At 45.5% G+C, this 20,142-nt stretch overlaps 1 protein-coding gene across 2 annotated transcripts in view; it reads left to right on the forward strand.

Moving 5' to 3' along the window:
- Nucleotides 1–9,745: 9,745 nt before the first annotated feature.
- Nucleotides 9,746–20,142, forward strand: part of g3bp2a (G3BP stress granule assembly factor 2a) — a 28,796-nt gene continuing 18,399 nt past the window's right edge. For both annotated transcript variants that reach the window (XM_059647396.1, XM_059647434.1), the window contains exons 1-2: nt 9,746–9,889; nt 12,791–12,909. In XM_059647396.1, the coding sequence (XP_059503379.1) occupies nt 12,815–12,909 (95 nt within the window). In that variant the 5' untranslated portion in view covers nt 9,746–9,889; nt 12,791–12,814. The remainder of the gene's footprint in view (nt 9,890–12,790; nt 12,910–20,142) is intronic.

The raw sequence follows: 20,142 nt of genomic DNA on the forward strand, positions 1-20,142 counted from the left end.
CCCAACGGCCGGCCGCCAGGATCTACGCATGCGCACTGCCGCAAACACGGCGTCTTCAGCGGGCATCGCTTAGTACGCCTGCGTGGAAACGTGGCAGCCCCACGTCGCCACAATACAAACACGTCATCACCTTAAAGGGACAGTGCAGCCGTTACTTGCAGCATTTAAAGGGACAGTGCAGCTGCAACATGCAGCGTTTAAAGGGACAGTGCAGCAGGTACCTGCAGCATTTAAAGGGACAGTGCAGCAGGTTACTGCAGCATTTAAAGGGACAGTACAGCGGGTACCTGCAGCATTTAAAGGGCCAGGGCAGCAGTTACTTGCAGCGTTGAAGGCACAGTGTGATTATTGTATTGCTTCATTTAAAGAAACAGCGTGACAGCCAAGTTGCTTTATTTTAATAGAGAATGTGATTGCTGCATTGCTTCTTTTAAACGAACAGTTATGTGCTGCATTGCTCCACCTAGTGGGCAGTGAGTAATGCACCGCTTCATTTAAAGGGACAGGGCTGTGCTACTTTCATGAGGAAGGAAACAATTGTGGTATTCACTTGATAAAAAAAGAGTTGGTACGAATGCTGAATTTATTATATTAAAATACAGTGCTGCTTCTTTTAAATGTACAATAGTCGTGCTTCATTTATTCACTCAAATTGACAATTCGATTGCAGTGAAATTACACATTAGAAATGGGCCAAATTAGTTTTTTTTAAGTGACTAACATGATGTGTGTCTCTGACTCGGTCAGCATTTATTGCCCATCCCTATATGGTTGAGGGCGTTTGAGTAAATTACTGTGGGTCTGGAGTCATATATAATCCAGTGTGGAGCTGGATGAACACAGCAGGCCAAGCAGCATCTTAGGAGCACAAAAGATGACATTTCGGGCCTCAACCCTTTTCTGATGAAGGGTCCAGGCCCGAAACGTCAGCTTTTGTGCTCCTGAGATGCTGCTGGGCCTGCTGTGTTCATCCAGCCTCACATTTTATTATCTTGGATTCTCCAGCATCTGCAGTTCCCACTATCTCTCATATGTAATCCAGACCAGATAAGGATTGCGGTTTCCTTCCCTACAGGAAATATGTGAATCAGACGGGTTTTTCCAACAATCAACAATGGATTGATGGTCATCATTAGACTCTTAATTCCAGATTTTTATTGAATTGAAAATGCATCACCTGCCGTGGCGGAATTTGAACCTATGTCCCAGATCATGGCCAAGTTTCTGGATTAATAATCTAGCAATAATACCATTTGGTCATTGCCTCCCACTTTGTGCAATAATAATTATGATTCTGTGTAATCCTGATCATGTTATATGGAAATACAGAAAGTTAAAATTTGTGTGACTCTCTCAAAAATTCTGCTCCATTTGGTTTCAGGTGTTTAGCTTCGGGTGAGCTTTCCTTTTCCCCTGCACCTCACAAAGATTTTCTTTTATACCTTAATCGTATCCAATGCATGACAACTACAAGAAAAACATATTATCTTTTAGATTGAATAGGATGACTTCTGGTTGCAGAAATTATGCGAAACCACTTCTGTAAGTAGGGTCTAGGCCCGAAACGTCAGCTTTCCTGCTCTGATGCTGTGTTCATCCAGCTTCTACACCTTGTTATCTCAGATTCTCCAGCATCTGCAGTTCCTACTATCTCTGCAAATAAATATTTCTTTTTCAGATACCTGTAGCTGGATGCTTTGAAAACCTATCATAATTATCTCTAAAGTTAATAGTAACATGCAGCAGAACACAAGCAGATATCTAACAAAGTATTAATTAATCAACTCTTCAGCCACAGATTCAGCCCCTGCACATCCCCAACCATCCAACCTAACTTTTAAGAATTTAACACAGAGGAACATAAATAGGTCTTTCAGCCCCTTGAATCTGTTCTACCGTTAAGTGAGATCGTGGCTGGTCCGATAATGCTCAACTTCACTTTCCTGCCTTTCCCTCATATCCTTGTACACAATTTCTATCCAAATAACCACCCAATGCTCCCATGAATACCTCAGTTGAACCTCCCTCATCGCATTTCCAGGCAGTGCATTCCATACCCTGCATTAAAAGTTATTTTTTCCCCTCAAGTCACCCTTGCTTCATTTGCACATCACACTAAATCTATCTCTTCTTATTCATTTTCCTTTCATAATTGGGAACAGCTTCTCCTAATCTATTGTATCCTGCCCACTCATGTTTTTGGAAACCTCTATCAGTTCTCCTCTTGCCTCCCTCTCTCCAGGGAGAACAGTCTCAACTTCTCCAATCTATCCACGTAACTGAAGTTTCTCATTTCCGAATATTAACTCAGTTTCTCTTTGCGTGCAGCCAGAGTTGCTGAGAATTTCCAGCATTTTCTGTTTTTCATTCAGGGTTCTGGTGTCTGCAGTGTTTTGTTTTTGTAACTGCTCAAGGGCCTTGGACAGAAAAGAGCGGCTATGATCATGAACAAGGGCAGAGAGGTTGAGGATCAGCATTGAGTCATCACAGCCTCTCTTCAGTCATGGATTCATCCTGACTTTTTGAGGGCGATGCACACTCTGCGAACTTGACAGAGATGCAAAGAGGTCATTTCCTTTCATGGGAGAGTCTACAACCAGACGGTGTTTAATCTCAGAATTTAAGATGGACAAAAATGGAGTAGGCCATTCAGCCTCTTGAACCTGTTCTGATATTTGGATTTTTGAGTTTGAGTTTGATTCATTGTCGTCACATTTACGAAGATACAGTGAAAATTGTTGTTTCACGTGCGCTACAGGCAAATTGTACCATACAAATTACATCAGGGTAGCAGAACGAAGTGCAGAATATAGTGTTACAGTCACAGAGAAGGTGCAGAGCGAGAGAGATCGGAATGAATATTTGAGAGGTTCATTCAAAAGTCTGATAACAGCAGAGAAGAAGATGTTCATGAATCTGTTGGTACGTGTTTTCAAATTTTTATATTTTCTGTCTGATGGAAGAGAGAGGAAGAGAGTATAGCTGGGGTAGGAGGGGTTTTAGATGATGTTGGTTGCTTTCCCAAGGCAGTGGGAAGTGTAGATGGAGTCAGTGGGTTGGGAGTTGGTTTGAGTAATGGACTGGGCTGTGTTCACATCTTTCTGTAGTTTCTTGTGGTCTAAGGAAGAGCAGCTGCTGCACCAAACAGTGATGCATCTGGATAGGATGACTTCTTTGTTGCATCTATAAAAATTGGTAAGAGTCGGTGTGGACATGCCGAATTTCCTTAGCCTCCTAAGAATGTAGAGGTATTGTTGTGCTTTTTTGACTTTCTCATGTCAACGTGGATAGAACAGGACAGATGGTCGGTGATCGTCACTCCCAGGATCTTGATGCTCTCGACCCTCTCCACCTCAGCCCCATTGATACAGACTGGGGCGTGCCCTCCCACTCCAGGTCCTGAAGTCTATGGCCGGCTCCTTCATTTTACCGACATTGATGGAGAGCTTGTTGACTTTACACCATGTCCCTAAGCACACAATCTCTTTGCTGTACTTCGTCTCGTCATTGTCTGAGATCCAATCTACAACGGTGATGTCATTAACAAACTTGTAAATGGAGTTGGGGTGGAATGCGGCCACATAGTCGTGAGTCTATAAGGAGTATAGTAGGGGGCTGACTATGCAGCATTGGGGGGCACCAGTGTTGAGGATTATGGTGGAGGAAATGTTGGCTATTCTTACTGATTGCAGTCTGTAGGGCAGGGGGTCAATAATCCATTACAGAAGTTGGGGGGGGGTGGGGAGGGTAGTCAGGACCTTGGCCTCAGAACTTAGAGATAGTTTGTTTGGAATTATGGTGTTGAAGGCGGAGCTTTAGTCAATAATTAGGAGCCTGGCATACGTATCCTAGTTATCTACATGTTCCAGGGGTGAGTGCAGGGCCAGGAAAACGATGTCTACCGTGGACCTGTTGTGCCGGTAGGCAAATTGCAAAGGATCTAGGCAGTTTGGGAGACTGGAGTTGATGTGGGCCATGACTAGCTTCTCAAAGCACTTCCTAATTATCACAGTCAGAGTGACTGGTAGTTACTGAGGCACATGACATTGTTTTTCTTTGGCACCGGGATGACGGTGGTCCTTGTGAAGCAGGTGGGAACCTCAGATCACAGTAAGGGGAGGTTAAGAATGTCTGTGATTACTCCCAGGAGCTGGTCCACACCGGATCTGAGTGCCTGGAAAGAACTCCAACTGGGCCCGTCCCTTTCCGAGGGTTCACTCTCAAGAAGGCCAGTCTAACGTCTGCAGCGTTGACTGTGGGTACAGGTGCACCTAAGGCTGTTGGTATGGGTGACATGGTTTCACTGACCTTCTGTTTAAATTGATCGTGGAATGTGTTGAGCTTGTCAAATGGGGATGTTCTGTTGTTTGCCATTCTGTTCATGAGCCATATAATGAGACCATGGCTGATGTGTGGCTGAACTCCATATATCTACCTTTGGACCATATCCTGAAATACCTATGTTTGACAAAGATGTATCTAGCTCAGATTTAAAAGTAATGATTAATCCTGCGTCCATTACATGTGTGGAAGAGAGTTCCAGGCACTTACCACCCTTTGTGTAGAAATGCTTCTTAACAGCTCTTCTGAAAGGTCTAGGACAGGTTGTTGGGTATCGTCACTCAGAGAAACTTGACGCTCTCCACCCTCTCAACCTCCGTTCCATTGATGCAGATGTGGGTGTGTTCTCTTCCTTACTTTCTGAACTCAATGCTCAGTTCTTTAGTTTTGCCAACGTTGGGAGCGAAGTTGTTCTCATTGCACCACGTCTTTGACCTTAGTCTCAGCTCCACCCTCTGCAACTGGATCCTCAGCTTTCTGACCCACAGACCACAATCAGTCAGGGTAGGTAACTACACCTCACAGAACATAGAACATTACAGCACAGTACAGGCCCTTCAGCCCTCGATGTTGTGCCGACCTGTCATACCGATCTCAAGCCCATCTAACCTACACTATTCCATGTACGTCCATATGCTTATCCAATGACGACTTAAATGTACCTAAAGTTGGCGAATCTACTACTGTTGCAGGCAAAGCGTTCCATTCCCTTACTGCTCTCTGAGTAAAGAAACTACCTCTGACATCTGTCCTATATCTTTCACCCCTCAATTTAAAGCTATGCCCCCTCGTGCTCACTGTCACCATCCTAGGAAAAAGGCTCTCCCTGTCCACCCTATCTAACCCTCTGATTATTTTATATGTTTCAATTAAGTCACCTCTCAATCTTCTTCTCTCTAATGAAAACAGCCTCAAATCCCTCAGCCTTTCCTCGTAAGACCTTCCCTCCATACCAGGCAACATCCTAGTAAATCTCCTCTGCACCCTTTCCAAAGCTTCCACATCCTTCTTATAATGCGGTGACCAGAACTGTACACAATACTCCAAGTGCGGCCACACCAGAGTTTTGTACAGCTTCACCATAACCTCTTGGTTCCGGAACTCGATCCCTCTATTAATCAAAGCTAAAACACTGTATGCCTTCTTAACAGCCCTGTCAACCTGGGTGGCAACTTTCAAGGATCTGTGTACATGGACACCGAGATCTCTCTGCTCATCTACACTGCTAAGAATCTTACCATTAGCCCAGTACTTTGCCTTCTGGTTACTCCTACCAAAGTGCATCACCTCACACTTGTCTGCATTAAACTCCATTTGCCACCTCTCAGCCCAGCTCTGCAACTGATCTATGTCTCTCTGCAACCTACAGCATCCTTCGTCACTCTCCACAACTCCACCGACCTTAGTGTCGTCTGCAAATTTACTAACCCATCCTTCTACGCCCTCATCCAGGTCATTTATAAAAATGACAAACAGCAGTGGACCCAACACCGACCCTTGCAGTACACCACTAGTAACTGGTCTCCAGGATGAACATTTCCCATCAACTACCACCCTCTTTACCCATAGCATTCAACGAAGAGAAATAGATCCTCCTGTTGCAAGACCGGCAGGTCACATTTTATTCTTGTGAAATAAATTGACCCCCTTTTTGGAAGGATTTTTTGAAGCTACAAAGTCCAATTTACACGCTGTCATCTATGATAATGGAACATAGATCTTGACAGTACTCATTTTAATTTTGTTAATGATATAATAACGTTCCTCTTCAAAAATTAGGGAACGATACCGTCTGAAAACAAGATTCTTTTCTACACACGCTGTCACAATTGATGCCTTTCCTCATTTCCAAGAAACATGCATGGCCTTTGAAACAGGTGTTTAAAAAGAATTGAAGTAACCAGTTTTGTGGCCCAGCACATTGTTACCTGAATAGGTCATGGAAACAGGTCATTTTTCTACTATGAAAGTATAGTTTCTAATATATTTCAGTATTTTTATTGGTTTTCCAGAAAATGAATGCCTGAATACACCCTATCTTTCACCTTTCTCTATCTCCCTTTCTCTTTCTCTCACTCACCCTGTTTCTTTCACTTATTTCCAATTCTGGCTTTTTTATTTCGCTTGGCAGTACAAAGAAATTTTCTTTATGATCCAGATATATGTGCCGAAATGTTTATGATATACACCAAATGGCAATTTTGGGGAATGTGGAGATCAGAGTTCTAGACAACCTTCATTTTCTCAAATGACTAAATGAGTCCATTTCTTTTGAGTAGAACTTTATCACTGTTACTATCAGCTGGAATTTCTGCCTAATATGAATATTGGATGGCTTATTATGTGTTCTACATTTTGCAAATCACAATGCAATTTCAATGATACCCAGCTGCATTCTAACTGCAACTAATATGAACAACTTCTTCATATTTTGTTTTAAAATGTATAAGCTCTTATCTACAATAACACTCAACACTGAAGCCCCACACCCCCGCCCCGACCCGGGATGCAGCCTCAGCCCTCTACTGTGCTCCCTGTACACCTACAACTGTGTTGCCAAATTCCAAATAAAATTCCCTTCTACAAGTTCACTGATGACATCAGTCAACTGGGACGCATATCTAACAACAACGAGTCAAAATGCAGAAGGGAGACAGACCTCTTGGTGACGTGATGAAAACAATCTGTCTTTCAATGTCTGCAAAACTAAAGAACTGATCATCAACTTCAGAAAGAAGGAACGAGAAGTTCCTCGGAGTCACAAAAACCGATAACCTGTCCTGGACCTCCTACATAGATGCGACAGTCAGAAAGGCACAAGAACGCCTCTTCTTCCACAAGCGGTCAGGAAATTTGACATGTCCATAATGTCCCTCACCAACTTCTACAGATGCGACACTGAAAGCATCTTGTCTGGGTGCAACTGCTCTACCCAGGACCATAACAAACTACAGAAGGTGGATGTGCACAGCTCAGCCCATCATGGAAGCCAATCTTCCATCCATTTACACGGCTCACTGCTGCAGAAAGGCGACCAACGTCATCAAAGACCCATCACAGCCCAGTAATGATCTCCTACAGCCTCTTCTGTCAGGCAGAAGATACAGAAGCCTGAACACGCGCAGAAGCAGATTCAGAAACAGCTTATTTCTTTACCAGACTGTTGAATGGACTTTCGACTCAAATAAAGTAGCCCGTATGCCTCTAAGTCTTGTTAATCTCTACATCCTTTGCTTGGTGTGATCTGCCTGTACCGGTCTTAATTAGAACTTTTCAGTGTACTTTGGTACATGTGACAATAAATCAATCAATCAAATAAAAGTCTCTCTAAGTCCTTTTGTACTTTGATTCGTCTTCGTTAGATATCTATCCCACTATGGTGTGTTGTCAGCAAAATTGTAGATGGTGTTCGTTCAAAATTTGCAACGCAGCTGTAGGTGTACAGGGTTAAGACCAGTTAAGCGTTTATGTTCCAACCCTCTTGAGATAAACGATAACACTACATTCACTTTCTTAATCACGGACTCTACCTGCAAGTTAACTTTTATAGAATCCTGGACCAACACTCCCAGATCCCTTTGTACTTCTGCTTTGTGAATTTTCTCACCGTTTAGAAAATAGTCCATGCCTGTATTCTTTTTTCCAAAGTGTAAAATCTCACATTTGCTCACATTGAATTTCATCAGCCATTTCCGGGACCACTCTCCTAAACTATCTAAATCTTTCTGCAGCCTCCCCACCTCCTCAGTACTATCTGCCTGTCCACCTATCTTTGTATCATCAGCAAACTTCGCCAGAATGCCCCCAGACCCTTCATCCAGATCATTAATATATAAAGTGAACAGCTGTGGCCCCAACACTGAACTCTGCGGGACATCACTTGTCACTGGTTGCCATTCCAAAAAAGAGACTTTTATCCCAACTCTGCCTTCTGTCAGACAGCCAATCGTCAATCCAAGCCAGCAGCTCACCTCGAACACCATGGGCCCTCACCTTACTCAGCAGCCTCCCGTCAGGCACCTTATCAAAGGCCTTTTGGAAGTCTAGATAGATAACATCCACTGGGTTTCCCTGGTCTAACCTACTTGTTACCTCTTCAAAGAATTTGAGTGATATTGAGTGGAGTGTTATTGTGGAGGAGGTGCAGTTACCAACCTCACTGATTGTGGGCCAGAGGGCGGGACCGCGGTCAAGGTCACACAGTTTTGGTCAGAAGTTACACGACACCAGGTTATAGTTAAACAGGTTAACTCCAGAACACGAAATAAATCTGTTGGGCTCCAAGCTGGTGTCACGTGGCTTCTGGCCTCGGCCAGTCCAACACGAGCACCTCCACAGGTGAAGGTTTGCGATCAGCCCGGAGGGAGAACGATGTTGAAGGTGGAGTCAGCAGGGGCCTGGGGTAAGTGAGCTCACTGAATGGCGGGACAGGCTCAATGGGCCGAGCGGCCTCCGCCAACCTCTGATTTTTTTTGTTTGGTCCAGAACTGCGCCTCCCATAAAGGGGCCAAAAGGATCCTCCTGGCTCCGTCCCCGCCTCACACTAAAACTATCCCAGTGCCGAAGGGCCTGAAACCGACAAAACCGCTCAGCCCCGCCCCTCAGGTTAAACATTTACCGGGGGGGGGGGCAGGTTAGAGTGTGACACCCGGGGGGGGGGCAGGTTAGAGTGTGACATCCGGGGGCAGGTTAGAGTGTGACATCCGGGGGCAGGTTAGAGTGTGGCACCCGGGGGGGGCAGGTTAGAGTGTGACACCCGGGGGGGGGCAGGTTAGAGTGTGACACCCGGGGGCAGGTTAGAGTGTGACATCCGGGGGCAGGTTAGAGTGTGACACCCGGGGGGGGGCAGGTTAGAGTGTGACATCCGGGGGCAGGTTAGAGTGTGGCACCCGGGGGGGGCAGGTTAGAGTGTGACACCCGGGGGGGGGCAGGTTAGAGTGTGACACCCGGGGGGGGGCTGGTTAGAGTGTGACATCCGGGGGCAGGTTAGAGTGTGACACCCGGGGGCTGGTTAGAGTGTGACATCCGGGGGCAGGTTAGAGTGTGGCACCCGGGGGGGGCTAGTTAGAGTGTGACATCCGGGGGCAGGTTAGAGTGTGACACCCGGGGGCTGGTTAGAGTGTGACACCCGGGGGGGCAGGTTAGAGTGTGGCACCCGGGGGGGCTGGTTAGAGTGTGACACCCGGGGGCCGGTTAGAGTGTGACACCCGGGGGCTGGTTAGAGTGTGACACCCGGGGGCTGGTTAGAGTGTGACATCCGGGGGCAGGTTAGAGTGTGACACCCGGGGGGGCTGGTTAGAGTGTGACACCCGGGGGGTGTAAGAGGAAATCCCATCGTGTGAGACACGCGGGAGCAAGGGGCAGAGGGGACCGGATGTAGTGTGACGCTGCGGGGAAGCGGATAGAATGTGACTTTGGAGGAGGCGGTTTGGGGGTGGGGGGGACCGGTTAGAGTGTGACGCCGCGCTGCCGGACACTTCCTCCTGACGCACACGCGGTAACGGCCGAGCTCGGAGCCGCCGCCTCTTTCCCGGAGCCGGAGCCGCAGGTACCGGGGGCGCGGGAGGGAAACCGGCCGGAACCTTCCGGCTCTCGCCTCTGCGCGAATCTGCCCGCTCCCTGCATTGATCTAGCGCCCAGAGCCTGAGCAAAACCTTCCCCCGAATCATCCGTTCCTCCCCCCCCCCCCAGCTTCAACCCCCCCCACCCCCCCCGCTTCAACCCCCCCACCCCCCCCGCTTCATCCCCCCCACCCCCCCGCTTCATCCCCCCCACCCCCCCCGCTTCATCCCCCCCCCACCCCCCCCAGCTTCAACCCCCCCCCAGCTTCAACCCCCCCCACCCCCCAGCTTCATCCCCCCCACCCCCCCGCTTCATCCCCCCCCCACCCCCCCCGCTTCATCCCCCCCTCCCCCCTGCTTCAACCCCCCCCCCACCCCCCCCAGCTTCAACCCCCCCCCAGCTTCAACCCCCCCCACCCCCCAGCTTCAACCCCCCCCAGCTTCAACCCCCCCCCCACCCCCCCCAGCTTCAACCCCCCCCAGCTTCAACCCCCCCCAGCTTCAACCCCCCCCCGCCCCCCAGCTTCAACCCCCCCTCCGCTTCACCCCCCCCACTCTACATCCCCCACACCCAACACTCCCCACCCCCCTTTCACACCTCCACCCCCACTTCACAACCCCCACTCCATTCCTGCCCTCCTCTCCAGTCTTACCCCCCCCCCTCCCAGACTCTCCAGTACCCCCCCCCCCCCCCCCCCCCCCCCCCCGGAGATCCTGAACGGTCTTGGCGGATTGTATGTGGAAAGGATGTTTCCTTTTCTGGGATTATCCTAAACTAGATTGAAAATGAACAACTTGTCATTTAAAACAGACAAGGTGTAGCTGTCAGAGTAACTCCCTTCCTGAGGTGGTGGTGGAAACAGCCTTTAAATACATTGAAGGCAGAGGTGGAAAGGTGAGGAGTAAAAGGTTTTTAGGTTTAGGCAGGAATGTGGAGTAATCAGATCTGCCACAATCCTGTTGAGAGGCCAAGTGGCCGCCTCCTATTTCAATGTTCGTAGAGTCATAGAGATATACAGCATGGAAACAGACCCTTCAGTCCAGTTCGTCCATGCTGACCAAGTTTCCTAAATTAATCTAACCCCGTTTGCCATGAGCTGCCAGAGGAAGTGCTGGAGGCTCATATAATTACAATAGTGTGCTTTACAAGCTTTGATGGAGGCATGGAAAGGGAACAAGAAATTATCAGGCCATAAGGAAAGAATGCCAAAATGTAATTAATTGGAGAACTCCTAAAGGAAAATGGTGCCTTGCATAAAGTCTGATTCTTTATATACTTTGAAGGGTGTAATTTCATTAGAGGCTGTTTGTAGGAGGCTCACCACATTAATTCCAAAAATGAGGGGTTTGTTTTATGGAGAGAGATTGAGCAGTTTAGAAGAATGAGAGATGATCTAATTGAGGTTTACAAGATGCTACAGTGGGTTGACAAAGTAGACAGAGCAGATGTTGTGGTGCATTGGAGAATGAGAGGTCATAGTTTTGAGACTACAGGGTGGCACATTTAAAACAGATGAGAAATTACTTCCCCAAAGAACTGTCAAATCTGTGGAATTCACTACTCCAGAGTGAGGTGGACACCAGGACACTAAATAGTTTTGAGGAGATGGACAGATTTTTGATTAGTACTGGGTCAAAGAGTTACATAGAGCTGGCAGGGAAGGCCAAGATGAGCTCAGCCATGATTGTATTGATTGGCAGAACAGGCTCGAGAGGCTAAATGGCCTACTCCTGCACCTAGTTCTTATGAAATAAAAGTTGTGTGGGAGATTAGTGTGAAACAGCAATGCATTTCCTTGGATGGTATATCCAGGAAAAAAATCCTGTTTTTGACCAGTTTTTATTATCTGAATAAGGTCCTTTGCACTGGATGTAAATGTTTTACTACATTTACAATGCAACACAAATGTTGAATGTTTCTCTCCTTCAGACTGCTAATGCTGAGGTACTCACTTCTCTCTCAGTCACAGCAGTGAAAAGTAAAAAAGCTCTTAGTGATGTTATTATTTCCATAAATTTATAAGCAAGGGTAAATTTATTTGCTGAAGTAATGGAGCTATACTCAACCCTACTCAGTAATCAGATTAAAATAATTTAAACATTGCAACTTATTTCAAAATGATCGGGTAACATGTTTGACCAAGGCTTCCAATGAGTTGACCACATTTTGTTCAAGTTTACTAACTGTTTTCTGAGAGTGTGTTTTAAACCCTAGCTTTAAGATCGGGGCTTCACTGACAGAATGAGATCACCGATGTGCACCCTCTTGGTGTGTTGTTAGTCAGGAGGTAAAACGCAAGCATATTCATGTATGTATATTCTTCACGTACGTGGACACGTTCAAAATTGATGTCCTGCTCTATGGTTCAGTTGATATAATCTGCTCTTTCCTTGCATCATTTCGTTTTGACGGTACATGTTGCCATGTTGTCAAAAAGCTATCTTTATGGACTGAAGTCATGGAAGGTGTTGGAATAAAGTGTGAGAAAGGTTGTTGCTAAAATACAAATATTTAGCTCAGAGGACCTATAATTCAAAGTTTCATAACTGAAATGATTCAAAATTGTGTATGACCGCAGTACCACATTGTTCATTAATTCATATTAGATTGTTTTTGAATTCAAAAACAATCTAATTTAGATTTGCCCTTTGAGAAATTGCAGTGTTGCTGGGGGCTGCATAGTTGTGACATTTATGTTCCCGTTTCGTGGTTTACATGATACAAGTTGGACATTTGTATCGTACTTGCTCGCTTACTTCATTTCTAATGTCTTTTTGGGCTGGTTGTCAGGTGAGAGTGGGAGAATGTAGTGGTGATTATTTATGCTTATTTGACACTAGCGTTTATCTAACAGAGTAAGTAACTAACACTTTCCATTCTCCTTCAGCAAGCAACATTGTGTACCAAAGAAATGGTGATGGAGAAGCCAAGTCCCCTGCTTGTAGGGCGGGAGTTTGTGAGGCAGTACTACACTTTGCTGAACAAGGCACCAGACTTCTTGCACAGGTAATTTTTGTATAGATTTAACCATTGTTCTTAACTTCAAAAAATCTCAGTATCAAACTGACTACCTCCTTGGTCCCACCCCAGCCCTGACGACAAAGCAGCACTTCCCATTGGGTGTGACAGGGATTTCAATGCACTCAGTAACTTCCCATTTATCGCAATGGGGACTTTGACCAACATAGCCAGTGTTTGTTATCCCAGCATCGACATATCTTTCTGTTTCCCTCTCTCTGTGGCTACCTAGTTTCCCTTTTGTGGTGTGATGGTGCTGTCACTGGGTTAGGTAGTAATCTAGAGCCCCAGGTTAATGATCTGGAACATGGGTTCCATCCCAGTGTGGCAGATGGTGAAATTTGAATTTAATAAAACTGAAACCCAGAATTCAAAAGCAAGCCTAATGACAATGATGGACCCACTGCAGATTAACACAAAATCCCATCTGGTTCAGACATGCCCTTAAGAAATGAAATTTGCTGTCCTTACCCAAACTTTGGTTAACGTAGGTGAGAACAGGTCCACATGCTCCAAGCTGGATGGAGAGCAGCTGCCCTTAGGTAGGTCGCCCAAACCTTGAGCTTCTCTTCCCAGTCACCATCTGCCAAGCCTGCCCAGAGATCTGTGTGAGCTCCCAGATATCTCGGGTTTTCTCTGGGGACATAGGGTGCACATTCAACCTTAAATTCCAGGTTTTGTCATGATTGTGGAGGACAATCTGCAAAAGTTACAGGTCAAGAAAAAGCCTTTTAGAAAACAAGGCAGTCTTTCATTGTCACAAAATGACTGGAGCAGTTTAAAGTTCCACTCCATCCTGGCTCGCAAGTTGCTGGGATCACCATGTCACCTACGAAGGCCAAAATAGGAGGATGGACAGTCCTGAGTTTGTCCCCTACAGGGAGCACACCACTGGGTCCGGCACAATGTTCAATAATATTGATGTGACAGAGTCACCTTGCTTCATTGAGCCCTTTATAATTTTTAGAGTGGCCTTTCCTCAGTATGGTGTTTTTTGAGCACAGATCTTTGACCATTGCCATGAGGACTTACTCCAAATAATGTTTTTCAAGAGTGGCTTGTGTCCAATGCAGTCAAATTCTTGCAAGATTGACAAAGATACCTGTGATGTCCTTTTGATTGTGTTTTACTTCCCTTATGATTTTCTCAAATATCGTAATGCTTTCATTGCATCTGGGAATTGATGCTAGGGCCCTTCTCTCCCTAGAAGTGCTCGTAATTGTCTTGCCTTGTTTCATTACGGGTTTTGTGAACAGGCAGAGAAGCTTGGTGCCTAATGTGAGGGTGCCAGTGTCGATTCCTTCCAAGCAGCTGAGAGCTTGGTGTTGGTGATGAGGACAATTTGACTCTTTGAGGGGTACTGTAATGGTGTTGATGTTAGCCACAGACAGAAGAGATGGGAAAGCTGTGCACTGTCTCCATTGTGAATGTCCTGAACATCCTTTAACCTCATTCCACTTGGCCCTCATTTTGTTGATCCCCTTGATAGCGGTTCTTACTTCCTCTTCCTCTGACCTCATTGGGAGCACGTTGTCATTTCTACCATGTATTTTGGTGAATTTCCTGAGATTCCCTTATTATTCAGAGTAGACAGCTTCTGGAGCGTCAGAGGCTGAGGGGTAACTTTATACAAATTGATTCCATTGCCCTAGCCAAGACCAATCCTTAGTACACACCAGCTGTATGCACAAGTGTCTGTTGAATGGGCAATATGTTATGTAATATTCCCTGCTCTTATTGCAATAAGAATATCCGGTTTGAATGAACATGATTAGGTGCCTACCAGCCGTGCAGATTTTGACCTAGTGTCAACGGGAGGTAGCCGTAGAGTGTGCCGAAAAGCCCGTTGGAAGAATAGTGAATCACCACTTCTCAGACAGCAGTTCAGTCATGTTGTGATGTAATGGTGACATCTTACACAAAGCTGGTCCTATCGGCTGTTTCGTAGCTTAATGTCTCAGTGACCTTCATTGATTACAGTCTTCATTCCCTCGAGCAGTGCTCTCAGTTGTTGTGTTTTTTGTAATGGAAGTTTTGTCTTTCCACATAGATCACTATCTAGAACCTGATCTTAAGTAATGTCCTTAAACCTGGCAGATTGCCTTTCCTAACCTGACTTGGCCAATATGTGAGCCTAGACCCATAGTGATATGATTGAGCCTTAACACAGTAGCAAGCTACTCAGTTGCACCAAATCACTACGAAACCTCAAGAAAAGAACCACTCGGTATGGACGTTGGCACTGGAAATGATAATGGAAAAAAACAGACTTCTATTTTGCAGAGATCTCCTTACTGACGTCTGGGGGCAAGTGTCAAAATAGTCAAGCAACAGCCTGCCATAGCCCTACTCACAGAGTCATACCTGAAAGATGATTCCTTAGAAACCACCCTCCTTTCTGGATATGACCTGACCCACCAGAGGTGGCAGCACAGCTGTGTACAACCTGAAAGGAATTGGTCAACATTGACTTTGAACTTCATGAATTCTCATGACATCAGGTCAGACATGAGTAAAAAGCTTCCTGCTGATTACCACTTTATCACCCATTTGGCTGATGATCAGTCTCCACTATGTTGGACACAGTAACGCAACAATGTGCTCAGCATCAGGCACTTCAAAGCTTATCACCAAGTCCATCATGCTTTGTGGCACTGCCAACATGTCAAATGTTACAAACATTGAATTGAAGTATCAAATTAAAACTGGATATCCATGAGGCGCCGCGGATATCACTAGAAGCAGAAATGCAAGTGTGTGGCTGGTATGTCTGCCATTACCACCAAACTGGGAGGTAAGCCCAGGCTCGACGAAGAGTGCAGGAGTGGCATTAGTCAAACGCAAAAATGAGGTGCCAACCTATTGAAGCAGCAATGGAGGACAAACTGCATTCCAAACAGGAACAGCAAGTGATAGACAGATTCAAAAGATTCCACAACCAGTGAATCTGGTTTAAGCTATGCAGCCCTGATACTCCAGTCATGAATGTTGGAGAGCAATTAAACAACAAGTGCTTTGGCCCCCTGTTCTTAATGATGAGGTAGCGCAGGTCATCATTACAAACTAAAAGGTTGTGGTATTCAGCCAGAAGTGCCAAGTGGATGACCCATCTGCATCTCCTACAGAGGTACCCAGCATCACAGATATCAGTCTTCAGCCAGTTCCCTCCATGGGATATCAGGGATAGCTAAGGGCATTGGATACTGCAAAGACACTGGGCCCTGACAACATTTAGGCAATAGTACTGCAGGTTGTGCTCCTGAGCTAGCTGCACCCCTAGCCAAGTAGTTCCAATACCGATACAATACTGATATCCATGCAACAATGTGGAAAATTGCCTAGGTATGTGCTGTATACAGAAAGCAGGACAAGTCCAACCCGCCCAATTATCGCCTCGTCAGTCTGCTCTCGATCATCAGTAAAGTGATAGAAGGTATCGTCAACAGTGTTATCAAAGGAATAACTGCTCATTGATGCCTGGTTTAGGTTCTACAGGGGCCCCCCAGCTCCTGACTTCATTACAGCCGTGGCTCAAACATGGACATAAGAACTGAGTTCCAGAGGGTGAGCTGAGAGTGATAGCCCTTGACATCAAGGCTGCTTTCGACCGAGTGTGGCATCAAGGAACTCTAATAATACTGGTGTCAATGGAAATCAGGGAAATCTCTCCACTGGCTGGAGTCAGACCTGACACATGGGAAGTTGGCTGTGGTTGTGAGAGGTCAGTCATCTGAGCTCCAGGTCATCACTGCAGGAGTTCCTCAGGGTAGTGACCTAAGCCCAATCACCCTCAGCGGCTTTGCCGATGACCTTCCCTCCATCATAGGTCAGAAGTGGAGATATTTGATTGCATTGTTCAGTGCAGTTACAGAATCTAAGAATTTTAACAGTGAACCCTGTAGGAATGGGCTATTTGGCCCAACATTCTAGCACCGACCATCTGACATTTTATCTTTGTGCCAGGATCCTGCCTTTTTCCTGGAACCCTTCACGTTGTTTTTATTTAAATAACCATCCACTACCCTCTTGAATGCCTCATTGGTACCTACCTACTTCCAAACTCTCAGGCAGTGCGTTCTTGACCTTAATTACCGGTTGCAGTTTTAAGCCTCACATTTGCTTCTTTGGCAAAGCACTTTAAAGCTGTGCCCTCTGGCTTTCAGTTGTTTGATATGGAACAGTTTCTCCCTCGCCACCCTGTCTAAACTAGCATGATTTTGAAACTTCTACCAAATTTCCTTTGGGTAGTGTTTGATGTCAGAGTGATGGGTGATAGATACTCACATCCCACGAACATATATTCTAGAAATCCTGCTATTCCCTCCCTAAGAGCATTGTGGGTCTACTTACAGCACGTGGACAATAGCGGTTCAAGAAGGCAGCTCACCTCCACCTTCTCAAGGGGCCAACTAGGGATCAGAAATAAATGCTAGGGCCAGGCAGCAGTGTCCACGCCCCATCAATGAATTTAAAAGAGTGCATCTATTCTTTTAATGTCAAGCAGTCACTGTAGTAGCAAGTTTACTTTGAGCGTTGGTATGAATCAGTTTCTTCTGAAATGCATATTAGATTTATTTTCTATCTGACATTTATAACCTAGAGCAGAAACATTTTTCAACTCTTATCCTGTTACATTTATACGTTAGCTTAAAGACCTTTACCAGGTCACCCTCTGCCTTGTCTTAGGAGACAAAGCCAAGCCTTTTCAGATTTTTCTGACAAATATATCAAATCAGTTCTAGTCATCTTCCTTCTAAGTCTTTTGGACTTGCTGTGATATCACCATTTCCTTCTGCCACTATTGAGACTGGACTGCTCTTTCCAGACTTGCTCATGGAAAAAGTCATGAGCTTTGATTAATGCTGGTCTTTGCTGTTTGTTAATTCCTTTGAAGGTTAATCTTGTCTGATTGTGCACAATGTTGTTGAAATGTACCCTTTCTAGCAGAAGAGATAATTGTCAGGTAGCAAACAGGAAAGTGTTGAAGTGGGACAAAGTTATAATTTGAATCTGTATTATAGCTGGTGATTCCATATCTAAATTTAACTCCAAATGCTAACACAGGTGTGATAAACTGAATGGCGTCCTTCTGCAAGATTCAACTCAGGGCTGTAGACATGGTTTATGTTTAAACCAGTGAACACTGATGGTTTTCAGGGTTGAGCAATCTTATTTCTGGGAGAGCTCCTGCTCAGAGAAGTTGGCAGCTTCCACCCTGCGTAAAGTGAAATTTACTCTTGCTATTTGGCTTTGACCTTTCATCATATGTTATTAGCACACTGCTAAGACCTGGAAGTCGGAGTATTGTTAAGCTCAGCAGCTTGAGGTTAAATGAAACCACCCCCATAGGCATTGACGTTTTATAGGTGACACAGCTCTTTAACATTGTTAAAGTTAGCAAATCCCAATAGAATCTCAAAAAATAATCAGTGTGGAGAAAGAGGCATTTCACGCTGTGATGGTTCTTTGCAAGAGATCTCCAACTATGCTTGCTGCCTTTGGCATTTTCCCCAAATCCTGCAATTTTTCTTTTTCGAGCATCTATTTAACTCCCCCTTTGAAAGTTTTGAACTTTCATCCACTGCCCTTTAAGTCAGTGCATTCTAAATTTTCACAGCTTGCTGTGTAAGTTCACCTGCGACTTGATGTGTACAATCAAGTGACATGCAGATACCTTGTTTATCCAGATGAGATATTAAAGGTTCCAAAGCACACAAAACAAATTTGCAGTCTATTTAGAAAAATACTGTCAAAGAATGTATTTCTGTTATTATGTCCCTGAACAAATCCATCCTCTGATGTTGTGGGATGCCAGGGAAGAAATTGCAGAGACCCCTGCAGAGATTTTTGCTTCATCATTAGCCACTGGCGAAGTTCTGGAAGACTGGAGGGTGGCTGATGTTCCATTGTTTAAGAAAGGTAGCAAAGACAAGCCAGGGAACTACACACCAGTGAGCCTGACATCAGTGGTAGGCAGGTTATTGGGGAGGATACTGAGGGACAGGATCAACCAACATTTGGAGAGTCAAGGTCTGATTTAGGGATAGTCAGCATGGATTTATGCATGGGAAGTCATGTCTGACAAATTTTTCAGAGAACTAACCAGGTCAATAGATGAGGTGAGGGCAGTGGATATTGTCTGTGTGGACTTTAGTAAAGCATTTGACAAGGTCCTGCACACAGGCTAGTCGTGAAAGTTAGGTTGCGTGGGATCCAGGGAGAGCTGGCTAATTGGATTCAAAATTAGCTCGATGGTAGGAAGCAGAGGGTGATGGTTGAAGGTTGTTTCTGAGAGGCCTGTGACTAGTGGTGTGGCACGGGTTTGCGCAGGGACCTTTGTTATTTGTTATTTACATAAGTGATTTGGATGTGAATGTACGGGCATGATTAGTAAATTTGCAGCTAATACAAAATTAGGAGGTATTGTCGATAGCGAGGAAGGTTATCAGCGATTACAGAGGGATCTTGACCAGGTGGGGAAGTGGCCTGAGGATAGGCATATGCAATTCAATACAGGTAAGTGTAAGGTGTCGCTCTTTGGAAAGTCAAACCCAGGTAGGACTTATACAGTAAATAGTGAGGTCCTGAGGAGTTTCGTGGAACAGAGAAGGACCTAGAAGTACAAGTACATAGTTCGCTGAAAGCGGTGTCACAGGTGGACAGGCTGGTGAAGAAGGCATTTAGCATGCTGGATTTCATCGGTTGAGGCATTGAGTATAGGAGCTGGGACATTGTCACAGCTGTATAAGTTGTTAGGGAGGCTGTGCTTCGAGTATTGTGTACAGTTTTGGTCACCCCGTCATACGAAAGACATAGTGAAAGTGGAAAGTGTGTGAAGAAGATTTAGGAGGATGTTGTCAGCACGAATAGGCCTGCATTATAGAGAGAGGTTGGCCAGGAAAGGATTTTATTCCTTGGAATGTAGGAGAATGAGGGGTGACCTCATGAGGGTTGTGGATAGGATGAATACATATTGTCTTTTGCCCAAGGATGGGGAATTGAAAACTAGAGGGCATACGTTTAAGGTGAGAGAGGATAGAGTTCAGGAGGACCTGAGGGGCAACTTCTTCAAACAGAGAGTGGTGCGTAAGCGGAATGGGCTGCCAGAGAAAGTGGTTGAGGCGGGTACAGTAGCAACATTTAAAGAACATTTGGATAAGTACATGGATGGGAAGGGTTTAGAGGGGTATGGACCAAATGTGGGCAGTTGGATCTAGGTGA

The sequence above is a fragment of the Stegostoma tigrinum genome, chromosome 1 (assembly GCF_030684315.1).
Source record: "Stegostoma tigrinum isolate sSteTig4 chromosome 1, sSteTig4.hap1, whole genome shotgun sequence".
NCBI lineage: Eukaryota > Metazoa > Chordata > Chondrichthyes > Orectolobiformes > Stegostomatidae > Stegostoma > Stegostoma tigrinum.